At 40.3% G+C, this 18559-nt stretch overlaps 1 protein-coding gene across 2 annotated transcripts in view; it reads left to right on the top strand.

The window, feature by feature from the left end:
- The window catches only part of dtx4b (deltex 4, E3 ubiquitin ligase b), a 31292-nt gene that overhangs the window by 3887 nt on the left and 8846 nt on the right, over positions 1 to 18559 (top strand). For both annotated transcript variants that reach the window (XM_057331282.1, XM_057331281.1), the window contains 3 exons: positions 8663 to 9692; positions 18211 to 18272; positions 18383 to 18544. In XM_057331282.1, coding sequence (XP_057187265.1) covers positions 8663 to 9692; positions 18211 to 18272; positions 18383 to 18544 — 1254 coding nt within the window. The remainder of the gene's footprint in view (positions 1 to 8662; positions 9693 to 18210; positions 18273 to 18382; positions 18545 to 18559) is intronic.

The following is an 18559-nucleotide window of genomic DNA, read 5'->3' as shown; positions in this document are numbered from 1 at the left end:
TTTTTGAAAGGGGGGCGTTCAGGTGTTCTATGGGGGCGTCGCAAGTTTACACCAAATATCCAGGCAAGACAAGATTAAACATTTACCTGCAAAAGATTACAATCTGCATCAGGAGCAGCTAGGGCGCAAACTGTTGTTTTAATGTAGCCGTGAATTTAGTCTGTTTTAGATGTTGTCACACTTCAGATTACGTTCAAATACTTCAAATAGGGCACACATGGTTTATAGATTATTTTTATGGTGTTTTGCTTTTTGAACCTCGAATGCTTTGGTCTGCATTGAAATTGTATGGAAAAGAGCATTCAGGGCAGTAGTCAAAATGTAACCTGCATTGATGCATGTGACAATGCATTTGACAGACACTTTTTTTTCAAAAGCAACTAACAAACAGACAAAAAATAAATACTGTTCAATTCTGCAGGTTCCCTGAGAATCAAATCCATGACATTTTTGCTGTTAATGCAGTGTTTTACTATTGAAGTTACAGAAACACAAAAGGGGGTTAAACACCGGTTGAGAAGTGAAGCATAAAAAATACACTTTTTATGATGTATATGTATGACTGAATCATGGATGCTGCATAAAATCTATGCCACTCACCCAGCTTTCCATTAAATAACACATATTTGTCCTAAATGTACATGACATATCGACATCACACCTGACTGCAAGAGACATTAATCTGTTTTGGAAGAATGGGAGAAACAGGCTAATAACACAATTATTGTGCTCAATCCTACAAGCAAACACAAATGTTAAATATAGGTGGCAAAGAAATAATATATCGCCTGGTATGTATAAAGTATGGCTTTAAAATGCACAGAATTAAGATTAAACTGACCCATTTTTCATTAGGAGTTGACTTTGAACTTGGGCATGCGGATAATGTGCTTCCAGTATGTGATACTTGTGATTTGTTGACCTGTTATGTTCTATGGAAAAAGTTATAGGTTGGAAAGGAGGACATTCTGGTAATAATAGGAGTTTTATGTTTGGGTAAACAAATTCTTTAAGGGAAAGCTTTTATTACTAGAATGCTGTGTGTGACTGAGGTTATAGGAATGTTTGTGACCCTAATAGAAAACTCTGTCAAGACTTGCCCCAAGAACCTGCAGAGTAACTTTCACAGAAACACAGATACCGACGTTCCATTAAGTACTACCCAGGGAAACCAGCACGCTTCCAAGTAAAAGAACGAAACTGGATGGATAGAGGAGGAAGGGAAAGGGGAGTGGTTGTGATTGTGATTGTGCAACAGGCTGTGTGAAGTTTCATCCATTCTGGCCCCTGGGAGGCTGTCGGTTGCTCTGTTTTCCTTTACACACACAAACACGTACAGGGCTGGATTGGGTTTCTCCTTATCCAGTGACTCTCACATGGTGAGGCGGAAAAGTAGAGGGAATGTTCAGATTTGGTGAACTGCTTCAGGCTGACTGTATTGTGAATTGTTTCTGTTGGTATCACCCCTCCAGCAAACATACACACCACTATCTGCTCTGATTTCTGCTCTCATAATTTTCACTTCTGCAATGCACTTTATTAGTCGTCTAAAGCCTTATGGTATGCTTCTTTAGACACTTTTATGCTATAAAGATACTTTGTATGTTTTATTTATTTTTCTATGGAGTGACATTTATTAGAATTAATAGGGATGCACTCAAAAAAATGATTCTTTAGTTTAACATGATTCAATCATGGACAGTGGTTCCACATGTTTGAGTCATGTTTTTCATGACATGTGCTTTCATTAAACACATTCACAAGCATTGAAAGAGAGCAGGAGAAATGGAGGAGCTGACTTAATAATGTCAAGAATCAAGGTCCCAACTAAAGCAAACACTGATCACAACAATGGGTTGATGAAATTTCATTTTTTCAACATGAATGCGGGTGCAAAAGTTATTTTGATTCAATGCCATTAACATTGACAAAACAATATTTTTTAACATTGATTTAATGGTTGTTTGCTATCAGGGTATTAGAGTTGAGTATTCTGTTGTGTTGGCATTTTAAAGAGTTTTTGTGACGTCTGTTTTAGTAGTTGTGCAGAAGAGTATCTTGTTGGGTTTACTTGATTCAATCATGTTCTCTCTCGATGTTAATTTCATGTTGAGTTTACTTGATTCATTCATGTTCTTTCAGAAAACCATTCAGAAAACATTACTCAAACATGTGGAACCACTGTCCATGATTGAATCATGTTAAACCAAAGAGCTTCTTTTTTTTTACATTTACATTTAGTCATTTAGCAGACGCTTTTATCCAAAGCGACTTACAAAGAGTTTAGCGAGCAATAAGCGATATGTCATACAGGAGCAATAATACAGTAGGTGCCAATACAAAGTTACTGGTTTCAACAAAAGCTAGACCAGGGCTGGAGAGGTTTTTTTTTCTCTCATTTGTCTGTCAAGTATTCACAGAAGAGATGGGTTTTAAGTAGTTTTTTGAATGTTGTGAGAGATGTGGTTGACCGGACTGAGTTAGGAAGAATGTTCCACCAGGAAGGAGTTGTGAATGAGAATGAGCGGGAAAGCGATTTACTGCCCTTATGGGAAGGCAATACAAGATGCTGCTGGTTTGCTGAATGCAGGGATCTTGATGGGGTGTACAAGTGTAGGAGGTAGGGCTGGGCGGAATGACGGAATATTCCGTTACCGCGGAATGAATTGTCAACCGTAAGAGATTTTACTATTCCGTGTATTCCGCGGAATGTAAATAAGTAGGCGTGGTTAACTCGGCACTCTGCAAATTGGGCGTCATGATGAAAAAAACATGTGAATTAATTCACCGATAACAAATGAACAAATCAAACATTCTTTTGACCTTCTTTCAGTCTGTAGGTTCGTGATCCACTCCAGTCCGGCGCTTTCTCTCACCCGCAGTGCTCGTGCAGTGGTGCAGTGATCTGCGCGTGCATAGAATAAAGCTCATTCTCAGGTATTTCAGAAGACAGGTTGCTTTGTAAAGCTGTTAATAGTTTTAATAAAGTTTAACTTTAGGCGAGCCAAGGTGAAACTTGCGTTGTTACGCGCGATGATGCTCGCCACGTGAGCGCTGCCACTGGGAGACGCGTGTGGAGCTATGGTGTGGAGTCACCAGACAGACGCACCTCGCAGTGCGAAGACAAGCGCGAGAATAAACAAACCTAAAGACGTATACATTGCTCTCATTGTTTGTGAATATCAAACTTCATTGTCATACTTGTTGGCTATCTACCTACTGTATACATATGATATAGCTAGAAGATAAATATAAATTAATAATAAATCTCATTATCAGAACTTAATTTGATATCTTTATTACATTTTCATAACTTTCCTACATTTTAACTATATGGTGAGCATTTAAATGAACTGTAATATATAAATAAAGGAAATCAATCTAATACCTAATTTTTCTAAGATATAGAATTAAAATAGTAGATTGTTACCATGAAATATATCGTTACCGTGAAATAAAACTATTCATTCTGTGAAATAGATTTTTGGTCATTCTGCCCACCCCTAGTAGGAGGGTGTGAAAGTATGCTGGTGCAGATCCAGTGATAGTCCTGTAGGCAAGCATTAATGACTTGAATCTGATACGGGCTTCAACCGGTAGCCAGTGGAGAGAGATGAAAAGGGGTGTCACTTGAGCCCTTTTGGGCTGTTGGAAGACGAGGCGTGCTGCTGCGTTCTGAACCAGCTGGAGCGGTTTGACAGCCTTTGCGGAAGACCAGCAAGGAGAGCATTGCAGTAGTCCAACCTTGAGATTACCAGGGCCTGGACAAGGAGTTGTGCCGCATGCTCAGTGAGATAGGGTCTAACCTTTCTAATGTTGAATAAGGCATATCGGCATGACCGCGTTGTCTTTGCAATGTGATCATTGAAGGACAGCTGTTCATCAAATATGACTCCGAGGTTCCTGACTGTTTTGGAAGGAGTGATTGTGGTATTGCAAAGTTGGATGGTGAGATCGTGTGGCACCGTGGGGTGTGCCGGAAACACGAGTAGTTCTGTCTTGGCAGGGTACAGCTGGAGGTGATGCTCTTTCATCCAAGCTGAGATGTCTTCTAGGCAAGCTGTAATGCGAGCTGCTACAGTGGTATCGTGTGGGTGAAACGAGATGTAGATCTGGGTGTCGTCAGCATAACAGTAATACGAGAAGCCATGTGCCCGTATGATGGGTCCCAAGGATGTCGTGTAGATGAGGGACCCCAGTGATCATGTGGTGAGCAGTGGACAGCGAGCCCCTCCATGGCACCCTGAAGGATCTGCCGGAGAGGTAGGATTTGAACCAGCGGAGAGGAGAGCCTGAGATTTCTAGAGATGACAGGGTTGCTAGCAGTATCTGGTGATTGACAGTGTCAAACGCTGCAGATAGGTCTATCAGAATCAGGACCGAGGATTTAGATTCCGCCTTGGCTAGCCGCAGTGCTTCTGTGACCGATAGCAGTACAGTCTCAGTGGAGTGGTTTGTTTTGAAGCCAGACTGCTTGCCATCCTGTAGTTTGTTCTGGGATAGGCAGGAAGACACCTGGTTGAAAGCTGCCCTTTCAAGTGTTTTTGCAATAAATGGGAGGATAGAGACAGGTCTGTAACTGTCGGTAGTAGAGAGGTCCAATTTGGGTTTCTTCAGTAAGGGCATGACCTGGGCCTGTTTGAATGTGGATGGAAAGTGCCGGTGAGCAGGGAGGTGTTGATGATGTGTGTGAGTGCAGGTGTGTGTGTCCTGGATATGGCCTGAAGGAGATGGATTGGGTCAAGGGGACAGGTGGTGGGGTGGCTGAAGAGAAGTCTGGTGACTTCAGTGTCAGTCAGTGGGGTGAAAGAGAAGAGTTCAATGTTTGAAGTGAGGGTAGTGTGTGCCGAGGTCTGAGGTGCTGAGAATTGTTTGCTGATGGATGATGTTTTCTGAGTGAAAAATACAGCAAAGTCCACCGCAGTCAAAGATGAAGTGGAATGTCTTGAAATGTCTTGAAAAGCTGCCGAGTGTTAGGTGCATTGCTCACCTTGGTGGTATAGAAAGACGTTTTAGCTGTGGCAACACTAGCAGAGAAAGAGGAGAGTAGTGACTGGTAGTCCCTTAGGTCAGCAGGATACTTGGTCTTGCGCCATTTCCTTTCAGCAGCCCTGAGTGTACTCTGTTGTTCACGGAGGATGTCAGACAGCCCCTGGCTGGAGGGGGTGGTGCGAGCTGGAGGACAGAGGACAGACTTTACAGTCTCTTCTTCCAGGGAGACCTGGTCAGTGTTGAGCATAAGGTGTCAGTGGCAGTGTCAGCCTCTAGAGATGCAAAGTTGGAGGGAAGAGAGGATGTCACTTTATCAGAGAGGGTGCTAGGGGAGAGAGAGCAAAGGTTCCGTCTAAAATAAACGGGTGGTGGTGTTGGTGTAGTGCATGTAGGAAGGAGCATGTTGAAAGTGATGAAGAAGTGGTCAGAAATGTGAAGAGGTGTGATTTTAATGTTATCTGTGGAGAAGTTACGGGTGTAGATGAGATCAAGCTGGATTCCTGATCTGTGAGTACAGGCTGTGGCGAGGCACGTGAGATCGAACAAGGCGGTGAGGGTGTGGACGTCAGAAGCATAGGGTTTCTCCAGGTGGATGTTGAAGTCCCCAAAGACTACAAGAGGGCCATCCTCTGGGAATGATGAGAGCAGCACATATAACTCTTCAATGGAGTGGGAAAAGTGATATTAACAGCATGGTATTCAAATGAATAGTTGTTGCATAGGGAAAATAGTGTGGAATATTTCCAATTATTGTTGATAAGCAAACCTGTGCCTCCACCTCTTTCAGTTTGGCGGGAAGAGTGAGAGAAGGAGTAGTTTGCTGAGAGAGCAGCAGGTGTGGCTGAGTCTTCAGGACGAATCCATGTCTCAGTAAGACCTAGAATGTGAATGTCAGACTGGCTGGCAAACGCATGGATGAAGTCAGTCTTGTTCACAGCTGACTGGCAGTTCCAGAGACCCATAGAGAGAGACAGAGGAGTAGAAGGGTATGTGTGAATGGGACGCGCGTGAGAGTGAGAGTGAGTGCGAGCACGTCGTATCTGAGAACAATGTCTGCGGTGGAGTACAGGAATAAACTTGAAACACATGATGTTAGTATACAATTAAATGAAAGCAAAAGAATGTTAAATATACTGATGTGCCTTGCCGGTGTCTTTGCTCGGTGGAGTCGCGCAGGTAGAGTTGCGGAGTCGCGCAGGTAGAGTTGCAGGTCTTTACTCTCGCCGGTCTTCACACAAGGAGCCTTACCGCACCAGCGCAGAGGCACTGCTTAAGTATGTGTTGAGATTAGCGCAAACAGAATAAAGCTGGAACACGCCTTCTCGATTAGCAAAACAAAGCCTGAACGACTTGAATGGGCCATGGATCAAACAGCGATCAACTAGCTCCGTGCTTTTTAGTGCAAAATTATAACGTCTAGCCGTAACGAGCGGCTAACGGCAACTTAATGTGACTTCAGTAACACACTACCCAACGGAACAACAACGCTAACACCTTAGCAATCAGTCAACAAATTATTAAATAAACAAGCTCAAATAATCTTAACTAACAACAGGCAACAGTCCAGTTCGACAGTTAAAACAAGGTAACAGGGTAAATAGCAGACTTACGCACTACCGCAGACTTCTGATGACTATTCGCTTCTCTTTTTAGTGCAAGTTTGAGCTAGAAACCTGCAATTGTGTTAAATGAAAGTGATTTGTTCAAGTTAAGTGAACAAAATAAAAATAAAACATTTTTTTGAGTGTGCGTGAGAAAAAACCAATCAATATTTTATCTTTGCGATATGACAAATTACCGCTCAAATATCAAATATATTGACACATCAATAACTAGTTGCTAAAAAAGGCAAAAAATAATATAATTAGGGGAAAAAAGCATCCAAATATAAGTTTTTGTTTGCATAATATATGTCTGTGTACTGTGCATTAATTAATACAATTAATTTGGTATTTATAAACACATACATGCATATATTTAAGAAAAATAGGAAATATAAAATAATAAATGTTTATATATCATTTAAATTATTTGTAACGAATAATAAATGTTTATATATTATTTAAATTATTGGTAAATATGAATGAATAATATCTAAATATTTCCTTATAATTTGCCATTAATCACCTAGATAAAATATCGGATGATCTTGCCGTCTATTTTATGATTTTAGTATATTGAAATTAGTTTAAAATAGGATATTTTAAGGATATACGAATATGGGACGTCAAAAGAGGCAAAGAGGCAGCGACAATAGAACAGATGGACAGTCCCTTTACACCTGCTGTAGGGCTTTGTGCTGCTGCAGAGGTCCTGGGATCCTTAACCCTGTGTCAGAGTTTATGATCTTCTGAGGCGTAACCTTTTATACCCACACATACTTGCACAAGCGTGCAAACTGAAATGCAGCCAATATGACTGGCATGTGAACATGGACATGACCATCTGTTGAGAGTAGACACAGTGTTGTTTAGTTTAATGAGTACTGATTTTATATTGACCTGTAACTTTAGTAGCCAGAATCAAAACTAAATGAATGCGGAAACAAATATGGTTATAGTAAAGTGACCTGTTTTATATCAAAAGATTTAGGGAAATTTGATTCCCCAATTCATGACTCTTAATCGCATGTTATTGAAGATCTCGAGAACGAACTTATCTCAAAAGAATAAAAACATGGAGCGTTGTTATCTATTCATTCATTTACAAAAGAACACAGCCCTGATCGTTATTTCATTCCGATACAAAAAGATGGGAGGAGATAATTGTGTATTTGGCATGGAGCTGGTAAAGTGAGTTCAGACACAATTGAAGATTGATTTTTTGCTTTACTCCACCTACTTTTTGGAACACCTATAATGAAAGAAAGTAAATAAAGGCTATGAAAGTTTCATAATGTAGAAATTTTATAATCACCATGCAACTTTAGTATTTTACGTTTTATTTTATACTTAGTTTATATACGTTTTGTACTATAATATGACATCCTTAGAATAAGAATTTCTTAGAAATAAGAATTGTGCTCTACAAAACACTTTCTAATGTTTAAAGAGTTGTACTGGTAGGTACATGGTGGATGGTCTGTTGGTCATTTGAGCTCATTAGATCTTTGGATTATGTTTATCCATGTGTGTATTTATTTCACCGCTGCTGTGGCTTTAGCTGAGTGAGAGTTGCTTATGTTTCACCCACATAGTGCTGAAAAATGCTTCGCAACGTGGACGCAACCGATTCAGTCCCATGGGAAAAGTGTAAACTCCATTTCTAGTCTAATGAATAGGTTTCAGTTCAAAGTATAACAATAGGCATTCAGTGGCTATAACCGCAAACAGTGCAAGTTGAATCTATTGAGCACAGGGCGTTATTATTAAACCAGTAGAGTCGCTTTGATATCCAGTGTTGCTCTGATACTTGCATTATAAAATTACTTTACTCTTTGTCAAATAAATGTTTGCTCATAATACAGTATTTTCTGTGGGAAAGAGATACTGAGTCTTAAAATAATACATTGACAATAGAGTGCATGACTTCTTTTCCTATAAGAATTTGTTTGAATTAATGTCAGAACTAATGTATTTCATGTTGGAGCTTTGTTTAGTCTTAATACTCTTAAATGTATTCATTGTGCGTCCCCATTGCAGTGCAATAATCCTTTTGTTTAACCCCTCAGGTACAATAAGACCAGTGCGGCGGAGTTTCTATGACCCTACCTCAGCACCAGGCAAAGGTTTGATATGGGAGTGGGAAAATGATGCAGGTTCCTGGATAGTGTATGACATGGAGGTGAGCATCGCCTTTCAAGCGGCACATGACCGGCAGCAACCCTCTTTGGACCTGACGTCGTTGGGCTTTTGCTACCTCGTGGACTTCCAGGCCATGACCCAGTTTAACATGCAAACGCAACGGAAGCGCCGCATCCAGAGACGCTCTGACATGGTTTATCCATTTGTCTATGGGCCATTGCCCAAATCTTCAGAGGCTCGGAGTATAACCGGAAGGACGATGAGAGGAGTTTCATCAGGTGGGGGGTCAACTGGGGCCCTTCTTGGGATAGGTGTTTCTGGTTCTACCCTGATCAGAAAAGGAAGTGTGGTTTACCCTAGCGGGACGCTTTCAGTATCATCTCTTGCTCTTCTTGGACAACCGTGTGCCTGCAAGCAGTGCATGCTGGTAATGAGGATAAAGTCGAATGCCACAGCGTCGCAGACATTAGGACGCAAACCTCACGCGACAAAAGCAAACCATCCTAAATCCAGCTTTGGGACACTTCCAAAAAACTCAAAATCTTTGTCTGTTTTAAACTCCCATACCATACCAGATGGTTTGTCCTTTAGTTGTTCGCCTTCTGAAAAACCCAAGAACTCAAGTGATTTTGCTCGTTCGCTATCCCATCTCACTTCGGACACTGCTGCTCTCAAAATGTCATCTAGCTGCTCATCGCCTCCACCTTTAGCCCGTTCAACCAAACCGCATCTTTCATCTGCCCAAAACATGTCTTCAGCAGCAGTGGTGCCAACCGCAATGCTCGTCAATGTGTCATCAAGTACTACACCGTCCACAACTATTTCAACAACATTACCCCAACAACGGTCAGCTGCCTGTGCTGCCCCTTTGCCACCTCGTGCCAGTCTGGCAGGGCTTAGTCGGCCTGCTTTGCAGAGAATCGCAATGGCACAGTCACAAGCACTGGTCGCCTCTGGGTGAGAAGAGCTATTTCCTTTTTTACTCTTAGTTTCCCCAGTAGTTGAAAGGTTTTTGAATTCCAAATTAATCCTCCTATCATGTCTTCCATCATCTGAATAGAGTATTCAAGTTTCCTAATGAAAACAATATTAGTCATTACTAATTTAAAGTTGGTCTGTGGGTCTTTAGGTGTTTTTTAATCATGCATAAAGATTAAGATTAAATTCTGCATAACTATGCCATTTATGTTCCGGATATTGTCCTAATAAAAGCAAATATTTGACCTCCTGTACAATGGAGATATGGTCAATGTAAAGATTTTGCTAGGTGATGCATTGATTATTGGATATTATTATTGTTATTATTGTGAAAAAATGGCATTACATGAATATTGAATGTTAAAAATTAAGATTTCTCCCCAAAGACAAGTAATACAGTATGGAAACAGTTTGGTGTTAGAAAAAACAGATACTACACAAAAACCATCATTTGCAGAGACGATCGCTACGTAGTAGTGGTGCAACGGATCACAAAACTCACGGTTCGGATCATAATACGGATTTTGGGTCACGGATCGGATCATTTTCGGATCAGCTAATGTACATGCTCATCATAGTTGTATTATTATAAAGTGAACAGTTTAGAGAATTTAATAAAGAAGTTGAGAAAATACCCCGGAGATATCAACAGATTATATAACAGATTATTAAACATTATTAAACAGCTATGTTGTACAGTATGCATGGATTAGGCCTATTTTAAAAAATGTCAATATGTATAACAAATAAATATGATATAAACGTGCAATCAGAGTAAACAGCTGACAACTGGATCTCTAGAGATCAGATAATGTCAGTGTTTCCCTAGGTTTACGGCTTTGGGGGGGCTGCGGTCTCTATATTTTTTTGCGGCGGAGGTCTGGACAATACTTTTTTAAATAAATAATGCTCTATTTACTTTATATTCTGATAGCCACAGTCTGTATGAAACATAGAAGGTCTGGTAACTGAGAAGATGTGTTGTAGGCTCTGGTGCTGAAGAGAAGTCCCAGTGGTCTATTTTAAAGGTGTGTTGAACTGGGCTTGTTTATTGTTTTATACTGTTGTATGAGGTCTACTTATGACGTTCGCATGATTTTTACATTCAAAAACATCAATATCAATAAGTAATAGGCTATTTTCTACCCGGGTGTTGAGGCCAGCTCTACAAACGCTCGGTTTTAATGGGCGTGCCGCATTGAAGACTTTATAAGTAAACACCCACCGCTTTGATTAGATAGCAGTTTGCATAGTTGGAGCCCTCTGTGAATTTGGTTAGAGACGTAACGTTAGGTTACACATTAGCACCATTCACAGTTTTCGCATGGCATTAGTATTATCTGGAGACCTCCTGCGATTTATAAATTACATCCCCACATCAGTATTTCATGTGACGCATTCGCACGGAATGATTTTACTCAAATTTACTGCCTTGGTGGATAAAACCTTGAAAAATGATATATGAGCCCGCCAAATCACAGAGATCCCGATTCGCACTGGCTTAAGATCACAGGCAACCTCTGCAATTATTACAAATGAATAGTGCTCAGGGCACATCAAGCGATCAATAACAAAGCAATAGTGACGCATAGTACAAAAATGTTTTACTCGCATAAGATTGCTGCGCCATTCCTATCGGATCCAATATTGACGGCACAGCACTGCTTTTTAATTTTAGTCTCTCCGCAAATCCAGCGTCGACCTGGGCCTTGTTCACGAAGGAATCCTCAGAGAAATGAAACGAACAAACGCTCCATGTTTTTCCCACATGAGCTGGAACTTCTTTAAAAATAAACTTTAACCACGCATTCCTAATATCGGAATCCGAAGGAAGGTTATGCAGCGACTGTATTCTTCCACAACCAGGGATAGCACAATATTTAGCTATCATTAACGGCATGTTTGTTTATTGCTTGCTCGCTCTATCTGGTTTCGTGCCACTTGTTACTTCAGAATTGTCATGCGCGAACCAGTGGGCGGGGCTAGAGAAGTAGTCGTCGATATTCTTTCTGTGGAGGCGGTATTCAACCTATCAATGATAGGTGCATTCCAGAACCTGCCGTTCCCTGGGCCTGGTGTCAATAACAGATGTAATCTCAGTAACAAGGGCGTTTTCAGTTCTGACACTTACGCGTGAATACGATTCCCTCTTATATAACAAAAGCTTGGGTTAAAATTGTGATTTTAATTCATGCCTTCTTTAATATTTAAAAAAACTACTGACAACAAAATGTAACAACTGAAATAAATATAACATGAGCAGGAGTACTTACAAAGTTACTAACAGCCTTTCCATGCCATTCATACTAGAACTGATTCTAAATATTCTTTCCAATTAAAACATGATTCACAATGAAATGCTCTTAACATGCTGATTATTTATGCTATTAATATCGTAAATGCATAAATCTATATATAGATACAAGACGTTATGTTTTATAATCTGTCACAAACCTATATAGCAAACAGTAAACTGACTGACAGCTAAAAATACTTTATTAGTGCTGCATTTTCGTTTACTTAAGCGTTACAGGAAAAGTGTCCGTTTATTTACCTGCTCTTGGTGTCTGCAGGTCTTTATATGCGACGTGTCTTTGGCAGGAGAAGCAGCGCTCACAGAGCGGAATATAGCGGCAAAATATAATCAACATAAATGTCCCTGAGTGCGCGTGATGTGTACAACTCAGTTATGTAGACGCACGCCGCTGCTCAATTTAAACCACAGAAATAGTCTGTTTTTTTTTAATGGTTCATCGTGTCTTGCGGTCCGGATGGAACGAAGGATAAGATGGGTGTACTGTTGCCAACTTGGTGACTTTGTCGCTATATTTAGTGACTTTTCAGACCCCTTTAGCGACATATTTTTCAAAAAGCGACTAGCGACAAATCTAGCTACTTCCTGAATAAGCCTTGGCGACTAAGCGAAACATTCTGCTTCACTTCTACAGCCCCGTCAGAGCGAGTTTTTGCCTTCCCAGCACAGCACCGCCTCTCCGTCTACTCCATACAGTGTGAGCACCCACCAGAGAGAAGCAGCTGAAGACCAGTGTTGCCAAATCTTTTCAATGGAGAGCTAATGCCTGCCCGAAAAGTTGCTAAATGTCGCCAGATGACGTCACGCGCTAATTTGCATATCAGCGACGTCATCACGTAGTATCTGACAAGCTAAGCTCTTCAGGTTGCATCATATCTCTACTCTCTGAGCTGTCGTATATAGCATTATATTAAAACAATTCACCCAAATGCACAATAAATAGGTTCTTAAGTTCTATTATTTTTTATAATAATTATTTTTGTGTTTCTGTTGGCAGAACTCAACTCCTTTAAACTACACACCAGCAGTAATTTTCATTGAACAGTTAAAATCCGTCTCTGTTCATGTTTACACATCCATAGTCATGGCGTTTCATCACGTTTCGTAATCAAATGCTCAAACAAGGTCAATAAGTGAATAGTTCTTGGAAACACTGTTTGTACATACAAACTGCGTATCTCATTCTCAGTGCGGTCTTCAGCAGTGTTGCCAACTTGGCGACTTTGTCGCTAGATTTAGCGACTTTTCAGACCCCTTTGGTGACTTATTTTTCAAAGAGCGACTAGCGACAAATCTAGCTACTTTCTGAATAAGCCTTGGCGGTTTAGCAAAACATTCTACTTCACTTCTACTGCCCCGCGAGAGCGAGTTTTTGCCTTCCCAGCGCAGCACCGCCTCTTTCTGTCTACTCTGTTCAGTGAGCGGCAGGGAGAAGCAGCACATTCAGTTCAGACCGCACTGACGGGTGAATGAGATACGCATGTACAAACAGTGTTTCCAAGAACTAATCACTTATTGAGCTTGTTTGAGCATTTATGATTTAAAACACGATGACTGTTTGGACGCATAAACACAGATGGTATTCAACGAAAGTGACTGCTGGTGTGTAGTTTTAAGTGGTTGAGTTCACTCGCTATTACATAGTTTTTGTTGTCTGCCAACAGAAACAGAAAAATAAGTAATTAATTTAGTATAATACTGTATACAACTGTTCAGAGAGCAGAGATATGAAGCAGACCTGAACCGCTTAGCTTGTCAGATACTACGTGATGACGTCACTGATATGCAAATTAGTGTGTGACGTCATCTGGTGACATTTAGCGACTTTTCGGGAAGGCTTTAGCTACTTTCCATTGAAAAGAGTTGGCAACACTGGTGTGCGTGCATTTCGGGTCGGAACTCGATACAGAGAGCAGAGGAGAATTGTAAAGGCGTGACCACGTAGAATTTAAATGACATGCCGCCATGTAAATAAGATTAATAACATAATGCTATTTAGTTTGTTTAGTAAGAGAACAAGGTATAGACATGTTATATAGGAAAGGTAACCTTAAATGACTTCTCTTGTGATCTAACGCTACATAAAAAATTAAATTAACTTGACCTTCAAGGGGGGAGGGAGGTGCCGTTTGAGAGGCGGGGCACCCCCCTAAGGTAATGGTAGGGGAAACACTGAATGTGACAAGTGTTAGGATGGCAATCATGGAGTAAGCATTTAAAATGACTTTCTATTACTTTATCGAATGCGTCACGCGGCACATCAAAATTACTGAAGTGGTGCACATTTAATGTTTTTGTGGATCGCTTATGGTGCATTGGAATGTGTCATTTGCGCTTTGACTCAACACAACATTACTTTCACCTTGCAGCCAGCCTTTACGCAGAGGCTCAAGTTAAGATGTATGCGAAGATGTGCTTTCATATTGTACTCTAGATACTGGCGAGTGAGAGAGAGCGCGCGCAACTATTTTTTAATCTATGATGAATAAACTTTCAGTTAATCTGCGGGTCACATGCATTCCGAACCGTAGAAAACAATCTGTAGGGTGGTAGCTCAACCAATATCTTAAATGATTTCTAGCTGCATTTTCATGTTAACTTAATAAAAAGTAATATGAGTAAATATAAATGATATAAAGTAAGTGTTGACTACGTGATGACTTGAAGAATGTTTTTTCACTAAACATTTTGAGTCTTCTATTCAAACTATGCTTTTTTATAAAAAACATATTTTTATTTTCTAGAGCAAGAAAAAATATTGAGAGAGGTATATTGAGTATGATCAAAGTTTGGACCTCTCTATAGGATGTGAGAATGTTATCAGCCACACTCACATTTGTGTGCATTCCCTTTTTCTCTCTTTGTGTGGGAGTGTGTTTCTCACGTTTCTTACGGCTAAATCACCCCAGTCTGCTCTGTTTGACCATCTGGGGCCAGATGCCCCCCTCTCCCCTCATGTCTATAGACGTTTCTGTGTTTTTTTTCCTTTGGCTCTCAGTGGTAGTTTTGCGTTCACACAGGGTTTCTGCAGCAACCTTTGTTAACATGACATGGGGCCGTCTGCATTAGCAACACAATGGTGCCCCTCTGAAGCGATTGCCCTAGTCGAGTGTTTGTCTGGTCTGGATGTCTGTTAGAGAGGGTTTGAGATAATGAACAAAAGTTTTTTTTCCAATTTCTGTTGTAATGATTTTGTCCATCTGTCCTAACAGAAATTAGACAATTGTTGTGCAGTTGTGTGTAGCAGTCGTATATACTGCTTATATACTTTTTAAAAGTGGGGTTGGTTACCCCTCTTTAAAATGTATTCAATTATATAAGCTATGCAGTATGTATATGCATAACAACATCATGCCACGGCCATCATTTTTTTAAAGATATAGTATCAAGTTGGAGTTTTAAAAAAGAATTTATTCCATTTTAAATAAGAACCTCTTTTGTGAAGAACCGCTTGGAATTTGTTACTTATTTTTGGCACATTGACAAATTTTATTGCTTTGATGACATATTACAACCACATGTTAGTATATTGATACACTTTTTTTTACCTCTCCTAGATTCTGAAACAATTAGCAAATCCGATATTCCAAAACAGCCGTAGTCTATAAAGTGTTGTGACATGCATGTGTGCTTTCAAGTGCACAACAGCATATTAAATGGTTTGTCTGGAGCTTTATAATAGAACATTGTGTCTTTGACTTAAAGCCATCTGGGGACAGAGAGCCACAGTTGCTGGGCATGTGTGTGATAGAAAGCATAAAGGCAAGTGTGTTGTTTTTGTAAGATCAAGGGTCAGTGGAGGTCAAAAGCTTCACCAGCCATCTACCCACCCTTATGAAATACCCTCACACACTCTTGCCATTTAAATGAAAAGCATAATAAAACAAGCAGAAAAATAGAAACATGTGAAATGATAGATATGATTGGCCAAAATGCATTAGGAACTGTGTCGTCATTTTATATGAGAGGCCATTCAAGACATTATTCAAACTTTACTCGTGCACACTGTCAAAGTCTCTCTCGCACACTATTAAACTCTCTTGCACACACCATCAAACTTTCTCGCGCACACTATCAAACTCTCTCTCACACATTATCAAACTCTCTCTCACACCATCAAACTCTCTCACACACACTACTAAACTCATTCACACGCACACTATCAAACCCTTCTGCGTCATCATCCCGCGCCCATAAGGAGGCGGCGTCACCACGCAAAGAATCTGCGCAAAAAATCATGGGAGCCCGAAGTGACCATCAGTTGTACGCTTCGAAATCCTTCATTCTGAAGGGCCCTTTGTGGTGGCCAGTTATGAGCACTTCGGTTTAGAACGACCCTTCAGTATGGCGGCCATGATTGTTGTCACTCCGAAGGGCCCTTCGGAGGGCAATATATCCCAGTTGGAATGCAGGGGAAGGCTGAAAAGCGACGATCGACCGAAAAGCGATGATTGACCTATGTAGCTGCGTCTGATTTCGCTCACTTGTTCACTCATTCACTATTCCCTATATAGCGAATGCTAAATAGTCCACTATATAGCCAAGAAGTGAATGAAAGTGAATGAACAATTTTGGACACTGACGTAATATATCCTGCATCTAACAGTACTGTCACGGACATTCGTCATAACGTTTATATTACACCTGTGTGGCTTTATGGATTTTTTTGTAAAATGGTAAAGTTCATTTTTACATTATATGTCACTATTATTGTATTAGTTTTTAATACAGAGAACAAAACAAATGTTTGCCACGTTTATTTGCTATTACATTTATTACGTTTATTAAAATTACTTAATATTTTAAAAATAAATCACTGCTGTATATAACATTCATTTAATCTGTTTATTCTCAAAAAGTAGAAAATAACTGTCAACAAGAACAAGCACAAGTGTATAAACGTACATTCGTGGCATTAACGGTCACTCTCCTCCAGCTGATTCTAATCAGACGGTTTATTCGCGTTGTATCATGAGAAATATGAGTGAGCGAGTGTACATCGGATGTGCACTCAAAATCAGAATGCATTGTGGGTAAAAAGTAGTGAACAAATGAATTGTTTACTCAGAATTCGGACAACACTACAAAATGGCGGACATCCGATATAGATGGTATGGACGTGTCGTCACTTTACCACGTGAGCAAGCCGGAGCGCGCCCCCATGGGTGGCAAAACACTCAGCCAAATGACTGCTTACAATATCAGGAAACGCAATTCCGTGCAACATTTCAGTGTCCAGGAACACCGGATTCCTTTGTAAGTCATAGGAAAGTCGTAAGGATCACCGTCGAGTCCAGCTGATGGTAATTTCAGCAAATAATTGCGTGTTTTAGTCCAGCTTTTCTTTGTTTCTCCTATTCTCCTCAGCCATTTTGCTGGGTGTTTTGCCACCCAGAGGAGCGTGTCCTAGGGCATGTCCCAACATGTTCACGTGGGAAAGTGACGTCAATGCATACCCTCTATAGTGCACTATATAGGAGATAGGGGGCGAATTCAGACACAGCTTGTATTTACAACTGACTGACTCTGATTTTGGTGTTCAGCCAATCAAAAATCACGTACGTTAGCATTTGCTCACTCACACAGTAGCGCAGAGTTTGTGCGAGAGAGTTTGATAGTGTGTGTGTGAATGAGTTTAGTAGTGTGTGAGAGAGAGTTTAGTCGTGCACAAGAGAGAGTTTGATAGTGCGTGTGTGAATGAGTTTAGTAGTGTGTGAGAGAGTTTGATAGTGTGTGTGAAAGCTTTGATAATGTGTGTGAGTAAAGTTTGAATAATGTCTTAAATGGCGCCTCATCATTTTAAGCACATCGATCCTTTTTTATTTAAACCTCTCAACCACTTCAGCATATTTTGTTCAGTTTTTACTTTCGTGTAAGAGACATCATCTGAGATAGTTCACCCAAAAATGAAAATTCTATCATCATTTACTCGCCTTCAGATTATTCCAGACCTGCAAACATTTTTTTGTTCTGCTGCAGCTGAACACAAGGAAAGATATTTGGAAGAATGTCTGTAACCAAACAGATCCCATCCCCCGTTGTATTTATTTCCCCTGCTATGGCAGTAAATGATGAATGAGATCTGTTTCATGTAAAAATCCACATGCGAAAATGACTGTTATTGAATATGATCAGCTGGTAATGTTGAATGGATTATATTGTTGTTGATTTTGTTTATTTTAGGGTACCGACAGTGCCAGTGAAAAACCTTAATGACTCCAGTACTGTTCTTCCTGCTTTAGCTGGTAGGAAAAAAGAAGACATTCTTACTGCATTAGTATCTGTCAAATTAATTAGTGATTTATAAATAAGAGACAAAATGAAAATTAATTTTGAGCATTTTGATATGTTACAGGTATTACTGGCATTCTGATGAGTGCAGCTGGACTACCTGTGTGCTTGACTCGCCCACCTAAAGTAGTTCTACATCCCCCACCTGTCAGCAAGAGCGACATCAAACCAATTCCTGGCGTTGGACACGGTTGCCGCAAGACCACTAAGAAGCAAGCCCACAAAGGTGAGAATCCTTGAG

The sequence above is a fragment of the Triplophysa rosa genome, linkage group LG4, assembly GCF_024868665.1.
Source record: "Triplophysa rosa linkage group LG4, Trosa_1v2, whole genome shotgun sequence".
NCBI lineage: Eukaryota > Metazoa > Chordata > Actinopteri > Cypriniformes > Nemacheilidae > Triplophysa > Triplophysa rosa.
This window is presented reverse-complemented; position numbering and strand designations above follow the sequence as displayed.